Below are 17,341 nucleotides of genomic sequence, written 5' to 3' on the forward strand. Positions count from 1 at the left end.
CCATATTGTGTCACGTTTATTTCCTGGTCCATTCATCATGTGTGATCATTTGACTCATTTGCGCAGCACTCCTCCTAAATATTGTGGGGGAAAATGAGCAGTGCCAACAAAACAAAAAGCAGAAGTTCGCTTAGTATTTGATAAAGCCAATGTTGATACCGCCATTTGAGTATACCTGCTGCGCATGACACTTTAAGGCACACAAACATTTTTTTTCTATTGTCCTCATATTATTCTTGTGATTGAACATAAATTTCATGATGGTCCTCAGTTACCAGTTGTATAGGCCTACTATTAGAGTGTACTTTAACTTGCGACGTGGATAAAATAACCTGAAGTGATTTGCCACAGCAGAAGAAAAAAGAGAAAGACACGTGTTTGCTCTCCCCAAATGGCCAGTTAGGATGAACATTTTGCCTTTCCATTGTATTTTCAAAACTTCAACAACAACAACAAAAGTTGCAGGATAAAAAAGAAATGATAAGGAGTAATGAAGAACCTCATTTGGGAAGTTCTGGAAAAAAATCTGCACTCCTAGTAGGCCTGGCATATGTAAATTACACACAGAAAATTTTAAAATAAATCCACTGCTTTCATTAATGCCTGCTTATCACCATTACAAGTCATTATTCAGCGTCCCTTGAGTTTCAAACATACAACGCTTTTAAAATTGAATTGAAAAGGAGAAGAAATGCAGACAACGGGTCTAGAAACCCAAACTAGCTCTCACAAAATATGACGCAACCCCCGCCTTTGTCGTTGTTTTTCTCTTTTTTCAACGTATGCACGGCGCGACCTCTCGAAAATCAACGCGCGTTTAGCCGGAAGTAACCGGTGTACATCTATCCACTAACTGTTAGAGAGTCAAAACCTGTTTTCTTGCTCTTAGTCCTGCACAAACTGAATGAAAATGAGCGTTCACTGGCCCAAGATACTTCTGTTTGGTGACTCAATAACACAGGTAAGCTCCTGATAGCAAGAACCAGTGATTACGCTCACTTTTATATCCGTGGTCCGTACCGGGCGGGTCGAGCCGAGAAGATCGGACAAGAGTGAGCTTGCGCTGCGCTTGGCTTGCAGCCAGCGCAGCGCAGCGAAGACCACTGCGACTCCATAACCAGCCGACGACTGGGACCGCTCAGACCCGGCCCGGGCGCCCGCGCCCTTGAGCTTCCGTGCCCACTGCACTGTTGCCAGGCCCGGCCATTCAATCTTTTAAAATATCCACCACAAACAGTAAAATTACACCGGCCCTTTCATCTACGAATATAATCAGACATTTTGGAACACCAAAAACAAAATGTCTTCCAATGCAATGTAAACTTAAAGGGACTGTACAGTACTGGTTGAGGTGGGGATTCATGTTTTGAACATTCCTAAGTGAGATAATGAGAAACCTCTTATGAAATATGAAAGAGCATGTAATTCTAAGAAGGATTCAACATTTATTTGATGAATAGGTTTTCAAATGGCTGAGATATCCAAAAAAGTGATAATAATAAAAGGCGACAGGCCACGCCTTTTAATAGGATCTCTTTGTTTCACCTTGTTTTTGGATATCTCAGCCATTTCAAAACCGAATTTCATCAAATAAACTTTTGATACCCCTTAGAATTGCATGCTCTTTGACATCTCATAGAGTGGTTTCTGAATATCTCGCAAAACACTAAAAGCTAAATCCTCACCTCAACCAGAACTGTACACACCCTTTAAATAAAAGTGTACCGTACTTGATATTAGTAACATGCATAATTTACTTTAGCCTGAAACGTGCAAACTTTTTCCACTCATTCATGCAAACATTAATCCTATATTTTAACAATGATATCCTATCAAAAATTGTACACATGTTCCTTATTACTGTTTGTTTTATGTCTGTGTCAATATTTGATGTGACGTTTAGAGCAATGATGTTCCTTACCCTTGTAAAATATCTCTTCTTAATCTTATTATATTAGGTGGTATATTATTGGTAAATTTGTTTATGGTTCACTTCTTTTTTCTGTTTCACCGCTGATAAAGTTCACTAGATCTAGACTGATGACAGAGTCTATTCCAACCACAAGAACACAAAGGCCTGCAATTTATTCATGTAAGGATGACTTGAAATTCAAGAATGAATATCAAATAATTAAGTAAATTATTACCATTACTAACAATGACCTAACCAATTCGAGACACCAAAGTGTTAAATGCAACAACATTAGTAGAACACATCAGCGAAAGTTTGAGTAAAATCGGACAATCGATACAAAAGTTATGAATTTTTAAAGTTTTTGGTGTTGGAACCGCTGGATGAGGAAGCTACTAGAGGTTACGACGTATGAGTGGACAACAATATAAAAAGAGATGCTTGGTGGAACAAAACTTCAAAATTGCATTAAACAAATACATACTGCTACTGAACGTTTTTAACGTGCACTCTTCGGAGTAGAAACCGCATGTATGAAACAGGAAGCGCGAACATAACAATTTTTGCTTATATTGTTATGTTTGCGCTTCCTGTTTCATACGTGCGGTTTTTACTCCGAAGAGTGCACGTCGAAAACGTTCAGTAGCAGTATGTATTTGTTTAACGCAACAACAATATAAAGAAAATAAAAATAAAATTCCACAAAAATTCATTTTTCATGAAAATTACAAATTCCATCAACTTGATACTGACATATGTTAGGGGTAGCAATTATTCCCCCTGCTTTCTGAAAGCGGTTAGTCAAGTGCTCTTTCATAATGCTAGAAAAGTGAATTTTTGTTGAATGTCAAATTAATGGTCTGATGCTCTTGTTACCCAACATTTGGCAAGATTGCTTGATTTTCATGAACCTTCATGACAACCACCATACAGACGCAGCATTGTACAGATGGTCAGAGGCTATTTACTAACTCGTACTAGTCTGCGCTGGCTGCAATGATGGACACCGATTTTGTATTTTCACAGGTTAACCTATTGAGGATAGACTGATTTTGCTATAACACACATTTCCCATAGACACCTGCCCGAGTAGTCTTGGGACTCGTCTTCAACGGGTTAAAGATAATACAGTAGTTTAAAGTAACGCATCATGACATGATGAATATTGTCATCACCTACTGTATATGTGCTTTCACAGTTTTGCATGTCTTCTTGGCGTCATGGCATGCCACTGAAATTAATTGTTTGCTTTGCCATATTCATTCTGTCCTTGCAGCTTTCCTTTGAACCGGGTGGATGGGGTGCCTCAATTGCAAATCAGGTCCAGAGGTAAAATGAATATTATTTTTATATACACAATACAAATTGATGATTAGTTGCTTTAATGATTAGGCAACAACATGATATTCAAAGAAAAGGGGAAGTGTGATATAGAAAATGTGAAGAATTTGAAATTGAATTTTATCTGTGGTATTGCAATCTCACAAGAGATTGCTACTCATTTTTGTGGAATCTTGGTCAAAAAGAGACTTGTGACTGTCATTTCTTTATACCAACCAATATTGTTTAATAACACAATGTACACCTAATAGTGTGGTATTTTGGTTGACGGTGACTAGAAGTCATATATGAGAAGTCATGGAAAGCCGTCTGAATGACACATCAGATAGACTTGTATGCTTATCTTACATATTTCAGACATACAAACTTTTCATCAGCTGAAATTTATAAGGGCATAAACGGTGTAGTGAGCTTACCTATTAACTCTCTTTGTGTTTTTACCCAACAAATTGATCACCTTTATGAGATGGCTTCTTGAAAAAAAAAAATTGTCATGACTAATCTTGATTGCTAGAGAAAAGCCACGTATGGAATTTGAGTGTGTAAGACGGAACCTTTATTCCTTCACATTTATGATCGGATAACTTCCTTTTATGTTCAGCAAATGTTCAGCAAACTGATACATCATGCACTTTTGAAAAGGGAAGGGAAAACTTAAATATAAGTATCTAAATGACTTGCATCAGATGAATGTCCTACAGCATATTTTTCGATGCATTTTTGTCTGATTTGTGTTTTCTTTTAAACAATTTGACACTTGTCTAGATCTCCCATTAGAACTCTGTATGGGTATAAGACCAGGTGAAGTGCATTTGTTCTTCAATATTTTTACCATGCAAAACTTCACTATTAAGTTACTGGACAGATAAGTTTTTCAATTTAAAAACAAAACAAGTATATGTACAGTAGCCAAGGCTGCTCACTGGCACTGACCAGTAAAAATCACTGTCAGACCAGTAACTTTCATAGAAAAGTACAAAGTGGAAAAACTGCGTACCTACTGGTTCAACCTGTCCATCATACCAGTAGAAAAAATAGGTTAGTGTGCAGCCTTGCAGTAGCTATCATAACAAATTTTATCACTGTGAACGTTAAAATGTATGAATACATATTTCATTTGCTTTCTACTTGTCTTGTTTGTTCATAGATTTGTTCTAGTATAGTATGCTTTGTCTTGTTTGATGAAAGGGGGATAAGGGCAGATGCCAGTTCAGTGTTTTGAAAGAATGGTATCTTTCCTGAAATATCTTGTTTGTTTAAGACATCTGAACAGCCTGTCAGCTAACTTTGCCAATATTCGAATGACAACAAAGCATTCTTTCTTTTGTTTCAGCTGTTTGAGCAAATATTGACTCTTCATGCATTGCTTTGATCAAGTGATTTTAAAGTAAAGCATAGTATGTGATGCAATATCTCCAGGTCATTAATTTTAAAGGTACTGTTTACCACTGGGAGCAGTGATTTTAAAAATGTTCGAGCTATCACATTTGATGCATATGTTTAGGTCAGTTATATCACAAAACATCCTACCATGTAAAAATTTTGTAATAAAGCCTAAAATATAAGGAGATATCACTTCTTTTTTTTCTCAATAAACCATAGCAGTAGATGGTTTAGTCTAGAAGCATTTTTATGACAACTATTGTTCACATTTTGTATATTTAACAATACTTAACATTAATTATACTGATTCAAATTTTGACATTGGTTGTTTCTATCCCTAAACTCACATTTTAAAACTATTTTGAACCACTAAAGCTGGGTTTTTGTTTCATCTACAAGTGGTAAATTATGCCTTTAATGTTTGTTTTCATGATTTTCGTTGTGGGGGCCTCTTGGCATGTCTGAACCTGTCTCATCTCTGTGCAAACTTCATCTCCAGAAAGTGTGACATAATTTGCCGAGGTTTTTCTGGCTACAACACCAAATGGGCTCTTGCCGCCTTGCCACATGCACTCCCAGCAGAAATGCTAGATGGTGTTGTCATGGCAACCATTTTCTTTGGTGCAAATGATTGTTGTGACCCTGGCCTTCAGGCAGACAAACATGTACCCATCTTGGACTATGTCTCCAACATTAAGGTATCACTCCCTTTGCTTCTTCTGATATATATAAATGGAAATTGATGATTAACCCCCTTTCTAACAGTGAGCAGGTGTACCACTTACTCAGTCTAGTAAGAGATTGAGGTGCGAAATTACTGAATTCTCAAAGGCAGAGGGTGAAATTGAAATATAAATTCAGGCAGGTGGTGGCTTTGCTGTTGTCTTTTTCTTCCTTCCCTCTTTCAGCATATCCATCCATAGCTGTTTTTTTTTTTTTTTCGTTGTTTGTGAGTGGGTTTTTTGTGGGTTTTTTTTTTCTTTCTTAATTGCTCCATATCAGGGATTTCATTAGATGTTTGTTTTGAGCATCTGATATTATTTTTCCCAAATGTTGATCCATGAGGATTATTTTTTCCCTTCATTTATATGTATATGTGACCCTGCACCTCAAAACAAACAAAATGTCGCCAAACATGAATTTTTAGTCAAGAAAGAGCACACTTCAAGCTTTAAAATGATGCATAACTCAAATCAAATGGACTCTCCTAACCTATCTAAATATTGGAAAGAAAGCACAAACTCAGGAAAAGTGTGAACTGAGAAAAGAGGCTCTGAAGTACAGTGTCTATTCAAGTGCTTAATCTTTACCAAACCGTGCTGGCTGTGCGATGAATGGGACAAAAAACAGGAAGTAAACCACCAGAGTAACAACAATGAAGAGATTATCAGATTAAACTGAAATTAAGCATGCCTCATTAACACATTCTGTCCATAATTAATGCCAACTTTCAAAGCAGTAGCACTATCCTTTCAAAAGTTATTAGAGTTGAAAGTGAAGAGTGTGGACAAGGTTTTTTAGAAATGAAAAAGGGATTCTAAAGACACACCTAATCACACTATTCTACCAAAAATGTTCGAGATAAACTGCTGAAAAAACACACTTTCTTGCCCGTTTTATGATACCGAATTTTAGCATAATGTAAAAGAAGACCCGCTCTTTCAGAAAATATGAAAAAGTCAAGTTCGGCTAGGTTGACCCATTTCACTTATTTTCAGTCCTCACGCAAAATCAGTGTGTGCGACTTTATGTTCGTTTTGAGGTGCACGGTCACATATAATTCTTACACAAAACTTGACATTTGAATAAAAAATTTATGTAATGTTGCTACAGGGACACAGTGTAACAGGACAATTTAAAGGTAATTCCATGAAGTTGGGGCAGTGTCCATGTAGCATCGTGATATTAAAAAAACACATTTCAGCATAACTCAATATTAATTATGCTATACATTTATTGTTTGTAGGCTTTACATTTGCATTGAGGCCACACATTTTCCTGGAAATTTTGTGCCATTCAGACTCAATTTTGATGAAGTTATTAAACAATATGTAACAGTGTCCTGTAGCATCGTGACGTGTCCATGTAGCATCGTGATATTTCAAAATTTGGTCCTAAGAGACAAATTATGGCAATAAGCTTGACCAAAATTTGATGCAATATGCATTAACGAGATACGAATGAGACAGCTAAATATCTCAAATTTCCTGTACACAGTTTTAATTTTAAAAGAAAATTGCAAAATGTACCACGATGCTATGCGGTGTCCTTTTTTGTTACATTTGGTGGACACCCTGTAGCATAGTGACACATTGTGTAATTTTCTTGTGAAAGTAAAACTGTGGAAAGGAGAATTAAGATATTTAGCTATCTGACTAATCTAGTAATTATGCATATTATATCAAATTTTGGTCAAGCTAATTGCATTAATTTGTCTTTTAGGACCAGATTTTAACTATCACAATGCTACATAGACACGTCACGATGCTACAGGACACCGTTACATATTGTTTTAATAACTTCATCAAAATTGAGTCTGAATGGCACAAAATTTCCAGGAAAATGTATGGTCTCAATACAAATGTAAAGCCTATAAACAATATAAGTATAGCATAATTAGTATTGAGTTATGCTAAAATGTAACACTTTGTGCCCCAACTTCACGGAATTACCCATTTGTGAACAAATGTCCAAAAGGTCTGCATCCTGAATCTCCAGTTCAACTCTATGGTTGGGGGAGAGGGGTGGTTAAGATCAGGGCCCCATTTCATAAAAAGTTGATTTGATAGCAACTCTTGCTGGAATGGCAATTGTCATAGTAACGACAAGAATCCAGCTTCGTGATTGGCTGTTGCTATTGGAAGTTGCCATTCCAGCAAGAGTTGCCATCCTAACATCTTTTATGAAATGGGGCCCTGAAGATACCAAATCCATGTACACAGACAAAGGCATATCAGTCTAATTTATTTAATTTTTTGTTGCCATGGGTTTTCATTCAAATTTTAATGTACCAGTAAATTAGTGAAACTATGAATGGGAAAACCTCCTTGCAAGTGAACAATGCTGATTTGGGTTACAGATTATTCAGTTGCTTCCTAGATGTAATCATTCCGTACTGCAGATACACATTTTCTGATACATTGTATGTGCATTGTATTACATTTAGTCTCTATAAACAACTAGTTGGTTAAAGACAAGGAAGCATCCGTAAAATCCAGTTGCTGCAGCATCGAAGTTCATAGAAATATAATGCCAGGAAACTTAAGAATAAATCCCCATAAGACTGTCTACTGAGGAATTCTGGGCAGTACACCAGTTTGTTGATACAAACGTGGCAAGGTTCAAGTTTTGTTTCATTGCAAATAAACAGTTACGTACACAGCTCCTCTCTCGTGAGGTGAAATAAATCAAGCCATATTGTGACTATATTATCATTTATGAGAAGTATTCTTGGAAATAATTCTTAAAAATACATTAGCATGACCTGCTTCTACACACAGTGCTACAAACATGCTCTTATTTTATCTTTGCCAAACAGAACCATCAAACTGATCTTGTGTTACAAGTTACAACCAGACTTCTATTTGCTAGTGATGAGTGCTCATTAATAAGGCTTTATCAGTCCTTTTTGTCAAATCCTTCGTGACAGTATTTTATTTGTGGCAAGAATGACTCTCTCGTATTTAGTGTGCCATGTAAACAAAGCAATTTAGGATTATCACAACTGGCACATTCCACTGTAATTTAGCAACTTTTACAGCTGCAAGTAATTATGTGTTTTCATCTATAATTCCATGAAATGATAAACAAATGAAATATTTTGATGATAAACTCCAACCCAACACTCAAGGCATTAAGTTTGTCAGGCAACAACATTTTTTCATTTTTTTTATTTCAGTACTTAGACATCTGCTGATAACCAAACTCATGCAACTAACCTGTTACTGTTGGCTGTGTAATAACATCGCCCTCTGCCGGCCAGCAGGCAGTACATTTTTGATTCAATCGCAACTCTCGTTTCAGATGTCATATCTCTAACATTGGGTGCTCAGTTTCTTTCTGTCTGTCTCTGTCAATCTTTCTTTCATTCTCTTTCTTTATAAGGTGAAATATTCACAAAACAAGAACAGAAAAAAACAGTATAGCCAAACTTGTAATTGTCATGAAAGCAATAGGAAACAAAAAATAGCCTTTTCAAAGGACTTTCTGGATATTTTGTTATCAGGATTAATTTTGTCTGGTGTTCTGGCGTCATGCCATTTTGATGCCAAGACAAATCACTGTATCATTCCCTCATCTTTCTGTTGTCTGCATGAGTGCAAGGTGGAATGTCAGATAAGACACAATGAGATTCAATATTCTGCCGCGACAGAAATTAGAACGTCCTTGTTTCCATTCACAAAATTGATTTTGGGGTATGTAAAAAAAATAAGGATAGTGATGATGGTGATTCGAAGAAATGTTCATCAGTATTACCATGCTTGGAGTGTCAGTATTTGCAAGGATTGAATATCAATTTGCTCACATGAAGCTATTAGACTTCACAAGTACTTTAGAGTCTTGGGCTTTGCCCAGGCATTGTATGCTGGACGATACAGGACTTCAACCAAAGAAACAGCAAAATTTATAACAAAAAAAAAGAAGAGTTAAATGATCTGTGTTGACACAAGTAGCTTGGGATGGTTTAAATATAATTCTACCTCACGTTTGGGTTGACTGTCATTGGTAGAGCGTAAATCAAACAAACATTGATGAGATGGATCATCAAACTTGGACGTCAAATTAGAAAGCTGTGAAATTTAAAAGCTTCTCGTGTTTTACGCAATGATGATAGTACAACATTGTATTACCCAACACATAAAAGTGTATGCAAATTAGTGAGGTGATGTCATCACCTCACTAAGTGTCCCATGTACTGCACACAAAATTGTGTTAAATTTCCTTTTATTGACATGAAATGAAGTTTACAACAACATCAAAAAATGAATGAAAATGTAACCATATTTATGTTTTGCAAAAACTAAGCAATGACGATAGGTATGAAGTTGCTTCATTATACTCGAAAACTTTTTTTTTTCTTTTTGTGCACAAACCAGTGGATGAATTGTGCGTTGATGATGTGATGATATCAGCAAATTTGCATGGTAGGTTTTTTGCTACTGATATCACTATTCAGTAAAATGTGAAAAATAAATCATTTTTAATGTCCCATTTGATGAATAACTTTCATTATCTCATCAGATTTTGCAATACCTATTACATTTAGGTTGAACATAATGTGGAATTGCACTCTAAATGATCTGAATGAGATAAAATATCTTAGCAGTGCATTCACTGGCGCAACGCTCTATTGCAGAGGGCAAAAAAGACGCATCACATGCATGATCACAAATGGTTGGCAATGAATGCCATTGTCCCCTTTGAAACCTTTGCAGAAAGTGCGATGTAGTGAACAGAGGGTTCTCGGGCTACAACTCCCGCTGGGCCCGCATCATCCTCCCCAGTGTCTTCCCTCCCGAGATGGTCCAAGAGGCAGTTGCAGTCACACTGTTTCTGGGTGCCAATGATAGTTGTCTAGAAGAAGTCTGGCCATCACAATACGTCAGCCTTGAAGCTTATACAGACAACATGAAGGTTAGGATGATACAGTGGTGATCTATAGAGAGATACACAAAACTTTCACCCTAGAAGTTTCCTCATAAAATTACAGTTCAGATATTTTTCTTTCGTACTTAAAGCAGTTTCAGGCTGGGTCCTGTTGCATGAAATATTTTAAATGTCTTGAATTCAGTGTAGAATTAACAGACATAAATTTCAACTTCGGTGGCTGAAAAGTCACATTACACTTGATTTTGTGTGTCTAATACCAAGCGTAACCTGTATGCCACAGGGCTTGCTGTCAATTTGAAATTTTTGTACCTACTTCATAATGGTAATGTTCAAACTTGTTCGTGGAATGTGCATGTATTATAGATGGCTGGTTACTAGTGTCAATTTTACCCTAGTACCAAAGAGAGAAGTGGATCTTGTTTCCTGAAAGGACAAGTCCACCTTCATATACTTAAGGATTGAGAGAATGCAGCAATATTAGTAGAACACATCAGTGAAAGTTTGAGGAAAATTGACCACTCCGTTCAAAAGTTACGAATATTTTAAGTATCTGCGCAGTCACTGCTGGAAGAGAAGACTACTACAGTGTATGATGTTACATGCGTGCAACTATATAAGGAAAATAAAAAGAGAATTTCACAAAACTTTACTTTTTGAATAAAGTGCACATTTCTTCGACTTGCTACTGACGTATGTTAAGGGTAATATTATTCCCCCTGCCTTCTGAAAGAGACAAGTCGAGTGTTCTTTTGTTATGCGAGAAAAATGGAAATATGTTGAATTTTCTTTATTCTTTCTTTATATCGTTGTACTCATGTGACATCACAAGCTATAGTAGTCTTTTCATCCAGCCGTGACTGAGCAGAAACTTCAAAAATTCATAACTTTTGAACGGATTGTCCGATTTTGCTCAAATTCTCACTGATGTGTTCTACTAGTATTGCTGCATTCACTCAACCCACATGTCTATGAAGGTGAACTTGTCCTTTAATTTTTCGTAGGGTGCTTTGAAATAGTTAACCTATGCACCAACTGCATTACATGAATTCAGATGTTGTTGGACAGCAACAGCCCAATGCATTATGGGAAAAGTCAGTCCTGCATGCCTGCTTGTATGGCCATGGTATTACCTGATTTCATTCCCCACAGATATGTAATTTTGGATGAAAATGCTTTTTGTATGAATTTTGAATTTACACAACTAGACAGCTCTAAGGAAGCTTCCTGTCGTTGCTCACTTCCTTAACAATCGTCCTTGTGCCTGTCCCCAATGAACTAAAGAAGAAATAGATGTGTTTAATGTGATGTGACATTCAATTTCCCATTCTAAGGCGATGATCAAGTATTTTGAAAGCAAAGGGCTTCCTAAGGAGAGACTGATGCTGATCACACCGCCTCCTATCGATGAAGCAGCTTGGAGTGAGGCTTGTAAGACAAAAGGTAACCTACACCCTTCCCTCCCCCATTTCTCATGGCATCAAAATAAGTTGAGCAACATAGCAGTACTTATCATCCAATCTCATTCAAATTTCCATACACATCTGGCTATTAAACAAACATAACTCGCACTAAGAAGCTCTCGTTGAAATTATAGATTTCACAGTGCCAGAAATTCCTAGGGGAGCAGCCCTCGAAGAAAATGGTGCTATTTCTGTCACAGAGCATATGCGTATTACACTGTATACTCTTTCACTAGTGGCTTGAAACAGTGTTAATATCCCTCCAATGAATCTTTTAAAAAAAAGATAAGTCTGATCCTGCACATACATGTATACTGTATGTACAGAGTGGTGTTTGTAGATGATACCAATAGCAATTTAAAGGACAAGTTCACCTTCATGTACATGTGGATTGAGTGAATGCAACAATATTAGTAGAACACATCAGTGAAAGTTTGAGGAAAATCCGACAACCCGTTCAAAAGTTATGAATTTTTCTGTTCAGTCATGGCTGGATGAGAAGACTACTGTAGCTTGTGATGTCACATGAGTACAACAGTATAAAGAAAGTATGTAAAAGAAAATTCACCTCTATTTTCACTTTTCTCGCATAACAAAAGAACACTTGACTTCTCTCTTTCAGAAGGCAAGGGGAATAATATTATCTTTAACATACATCAGTAACAAGTCCAAGAAATGTGCACTTTATTCAAAAAGTAAAATTTTATGAAGTTTTAAAGTATCTGCGCAATTACTGCTGGATGAGAAGACTACTACAGTGTGTGATGTCACATGCGTACAACAATATAATGAAAATAAAAAAAGAATTTCACAAAATTTTACTTTTTGAATAAAGTGCACATTTCTTGGACTTGTTACTGATGTATGTTAAAGATAATATTATTCCCCTTGCCTTCTGAAAGAGAGAAGTCAAGTGTTCTTTTGTTATGCGAGAAAAGTGAAAATAGAGGTGAATTTTCTTTTACATACTTTCTTTATACTGTTGTACTCATGTGACATCACAAGCTACAGTAGTCTTCTCATCCAGCCATGACTGAACAGAAAAAATTCATAACTTTTGAACGGATTGTCAGATTTTCCTCAAACTCTCACTGATGTGTTCTACTAATATTGCTGCATTCACTCAACCTGAAGGTGAACTTGTCCTTTAAGATGTCACACCTCTGGGTAAAACCTTTGATCAAGCGCAGAATATATCCATAATAACATTTATTGTATAGTGCACTATACCATGAATGTCATCATTGTATAGTGCATTTTATGCCACCAGCATTTTGTTTTCAACATTATTGACATCAAAACAATATTATGTATGGTCATATGACAATGTGTAGACGAATCACAGAACAGGATTTCATTTCTGAGGTATATAATTCACTGTGTAGCTGCTAGTTTGCATATTCCCACAGGATTTCACATTTTGCATGCAAAGACCTTTGACATCAATTTGGCATGTCACAAGTATCAAATCACTCTGCTCTTTGGTTATTTTGCATGAAAAGGGCATTACTAGTTGATTTCATGCTCTCTCTGTATCTGAATTTGGGAAATTCTGCTATTGAATGTCATAAACATCAACGTAAACATGAATATGTATGTATCTTCTGGTGTCAAATTTGTTGCTTTGCAAATTACAGTATTCACCTTTGCGCCATCTTCAAAAGTGCATTCCCATTTGCTATTCAATTTCTTTTTCCTTTTTTTTAATCTCATCCCAGGTACAACATTGAACAGAACACTCAAGAACTCAGGAAAATATGCCAAGGCTTGCTGCAATCTTGCCCAAGATCTGGGAGTGAAAGTAATAGACCTGTGGACCTTGATGCAGAAGGAAGAGGTAGGATGAAGACAGGTGTAATAAGTTGTGAGTTAGAGCGCCCTCCTGTGTTTAAAGTTTGAAATATCTACAATCTACAAGTATGGTGCTTTTAGGAGAGATATCTGGGATCGATACAGCAGTAGGAACGTTGAGAGTGGAAAGTGTCACAGGAGGCTCTCGTTAAATAACAAAGTCCTCAGGACCTACAGTTTTCTTTCAGTGTATCGAAATTTCGTTATAACCGAAGGGAATTTTTCCACTTAGACTTTGATGATGATACTTTTGGGAACTGAATTTGTACTTCGTTGTTTCAAAATTTTGTTATAACCATGTTCATTGTACTGGGGGCCCCCTGTATGTAGGACACTATTCAGAGTAGCTATGGTTTTATAGAGCAGCTACTTTCCGTGCACTGTGCAACTTGATCGCATTAGAGCACAATTTTTGATTGAAAAGTATGAATGTATCACTTGATGAATGATTAAGAAGGAGATAGTGTGTAACAGCAGACAAAAAGGTGAATGTGTTGATGTAGGGGGGATGATTTGAGGGGTTTCGCAACACGGCCTGATGAACACAACAAGCTGAGAGAGGCCACGTTATGCAGCACACAGACCACCCAGCAAAGATAACAATAATGACAAACACACACTTTAACCCTAACCAGGCCGGGCTTTTTTGGGTGTTCTGTGGCCGGGGAGGGGTTGATTCAACCCCCCCCCCCCCCCCCCCCCCCCGAGATCTCGGCCGTCAATCGCGCAATCGCCATGAAATTTGGCACGTGCATAACCTATGGCGTAATCTACCAAGCTATACAAAGAGAAATAGACATTTTCGTCATAATAATTAATTATGCTAATATATGCATAAAATCATACATTTTGCTCTAAATCAGAAATTGAAGCTCCTAGAATCCTAATTTTTGGTGAAAACATTCTTTGTAGCATTCCTAACAATGTAGTTGAAAAAAAAAATTTATATCAAAATCAATTTCTTATGTATTTTATTGTTTTATGAATTTCTTATGTATTTCTCTGTTTTTACGACCATTTGTTTTATCATTTTTTTTCGCAAAATTTATGACAGAACCTATATCAAGCATAATTATGCTAAAATTAATTAGTTTCAGCCTATAAAAGTGAAAATAATCATATCTTTATGAATAAGAAGAGAAAACTCCATTTGCATAGACTTTATACACAAAATCACGTTTTTGAGCCATTTTCGGTCTTACAGACATGTATAAAACGTTATGCAGCGTCGTAAAGGTATGCACGATTTTCGCGAAAACGGTGTCAAAAGATGCGCGAGACTTGAAAGTAAAAAGTCAGCGAACGGCGCGGTCGACAAATTTCGCGCGGCGGAGTAGTCGCGAAAAATGTCAAGGGGGGGGTTGATTGAACCCCCCCCCGGCCTTTTTGGGGTTAAAGCCATGTGTCACTTCTTACATGTTCCTGGGTTACAAATACAAGGCACTGTATAAACCATGCATTAAGAAATCAAATATGATAATTAATTCACAGAGGATCTGTTTTTATTTATCTTCTTGAAATATTCTAGACTGCATCTGTCAGTGACGTTCTTTCCTCCCAAAATCAACTTCTCGCACTTGACACTATTTGCTATGGCAGTATTCCTCTCACATGCCCTGTTGATAACTGTCATAAAACTTGTTATCAGTGACAATTTGTGATAGTTGTTACAAGCTACTGAAATCCTTGCGTCTGATTGACTGAGAGTTAATTTGTCACAGACATGTAGCAGTTGTCACTGATAACAAGTTTTATGAAATGGGACCCTGATGACTACTCTGATGATGAAAATCACTTGACAACAATAGATTTGGGGGTAATGACAACGTGTGCTCTTCTAATTCATGAAATTCGTCCGTTGAGATGTTTTCATTGCAACTGATTGACAAATTGCCCAACATCGACGTAAATAAGCACTGAATTGATCACTGTTTTTTGCAGTACCTGTTACATGCTATAAGGATTAGAACCAACACTTTCTGTCGGATGAAGCTAAATGGTCTAGTGGAGATGACGCCTGTCCGGAGATCAGGAGGTCGTAGGTTTGAGTATGTACGCCCATGATTTTTTTATCATGGCTACTACAAAAACACTGATCAATTCAGTGCTTATTTACATCGATGTTGGGCAATTTGTCAATCAGTTGCAATGTGCTCTTCTGTCTTCCAGAACTGGGGCCCGAGGTTCCTCTGCGATGGTCTACACTTGACAGCGGAAGGAGCAGGGTTCCTCTACAAGCACCTCTCGGGTTTTGTCGACGACTGCACTGCATCCCTCCCTCAGCAGTGGCCAGACTGGAGCGATATAGACTACGCCAATCCAGAGAAGAGCTTCCAGCAAGATTGATGCGTGATGTGCGGAAGTCGTCTTTCATAGGTAGTTGGCATCTTCTTTGATGCGTCAGCGTAAAAATCAGGATATATTTTTTTTTCAGATGAGAATATTTTCTTCCGTCGTATCTTACTCATGTTCTGAGATTTTCAGTGCTTTTAGTGATATCACAGTGCTTTTTACTATTTTCCATTGTTGGCCATTCACGATAACCGTGCGTCCGTACGTCCGTCCCGTTTTGTTTTTGTCGATATCTCAAGAACCGTGAGGTAGTTTTGCATCAAACTTGGTATGAGGGTATATCGTGGGGGGATAATACTTTGTTTGGATTTTAGGGTCACAGGGTCAAAGGTCAAAGGTCACAGGTTATTTTGTGAAAAAAAGGTTGAAATTTCATGTTTTTCTCCATATCTCGCAAATGGTTCAAGGTATCTTCATGGAACTTAGTATATATGCATGTACCAATGGGCAGTGATTATCTAGGGAAGTTGGGGTCATGGGTCAAAGGTCATGGGTCAAAGGTCAAGGTCAACTCCTCAAAATATCACTACTTTCCTTATATTTATGCAATGCCTGAAGGATTTTTTTTTTTTAACTTGATGTATGCATGTATAACCCAATATATATTCTGTGGGAAGTTTCTTGCCAAAAGGTCAAAGGTCAAAGGTCAAGTGAAAGTGCTAAATTGCACTTCTTCCTCCATATCTCAAAAGTAACTCAAGGTATTATCATGAAACTTATATATTTATGCATGTTCTACCTAACAGTGATTCTCTTTGGAACTGTGAGGTCAAAAGTCAAAAGGCCAGGTTTAGATAATACTATTTTACCATTTGATACTTAAATTATACTTTTTCTCAATACCTTGAAAATTACTCAATGCATAAACTTATAAAAGGGTCAAAAGTCAAGTAAAAATCATCAGTTCCCCCAAATACCTGCACTCTGACGTTTTAATCATTCATCCAATTGAACCTACTTCTAGGAAAGTGAACATTCAGCACATTTGTGGCAAACCTGTCATTTTAATATTTTGCCAAATGTGTGAAACTGTCATCACACATTGTCAAGACATTGTACTATAGACCTATTAGGAGAACCATGCATTATGGCGGAGGCATACACCAGTCGCCATAGCGACATTTCTAGTTCTCATAAGTTTCTAAGTTAGGTTAATTTCTGAAATAGATTAAACTTCCATGTGTTTTTGTGTAAACTGATAATTTACAATGATGTGAATTGCGATGTTCTTCTGTACCGAAGCCCTGAAGCTGCCATTAGAAAAAAGTGCCTGAAATAACTTTTTTTAATACACTTCTTTTTGCTCTTAGTCTCACTGTTTGGGCCAGTTTGTTTAAGATATGCATGTTGACAAATTTTGGATTATCCAATATGTGTGTGGGTGGGTGGGTGTGTCTGTGAAAAATGAATGACTGGCTTCTGTTTGCCACTG

At 37.0% G+C, this 17,341-nt stretch overlaps 1 protein-coding gene across 1 annotated transcript; it reads left to right on the top strand.

Moving 5' to 3' along the window:
• Window positions 1-829: 829 nt before the first annotated feature.
• On the top strand, window positions 830-16,459 carry LOC139743816 (isoamyl acetate-hydrolyzing esterase 1 homolog). Its single transcript, XM_071654273.1, has 6 exons — window positions 830-961; window positions 3,189-3,241; window positions 5,136-5,334; window positions 11,578-11,686; window positions 13,425-13,543; window positions 15,727-16,459. Exons 1-6 carry the CDS (start codon window positions 905-907, stop codon window positions 15,901-15,903), a joined length of 714 nt encoding a protein of 237 aa, XP_071510374.1. The 5' UTR covers window positions 830-904; the 3' UTR covers window positions 15,904-16,459.
• The last annotated feature ends 882 nt before the right edge of the window (window positions 16,460-17,341 follow it).

Source organism: Diadema antillarum, unplaced genomic scaffold (genome assembly GCF_040938485.1).
Source record: "Diadema antillarum isolate AM-2024a unplaced genomic scaffold, OU_Dant_1.0 seq00001108_RagTag, whole genome shotgun sequence".
Taxonomy (NCBI): Eukaryota; Metazoa; Echinodermata; class Echinoidea; order Diadematoida; family Diadematidae; genus Diadema; species Diadema antillarum.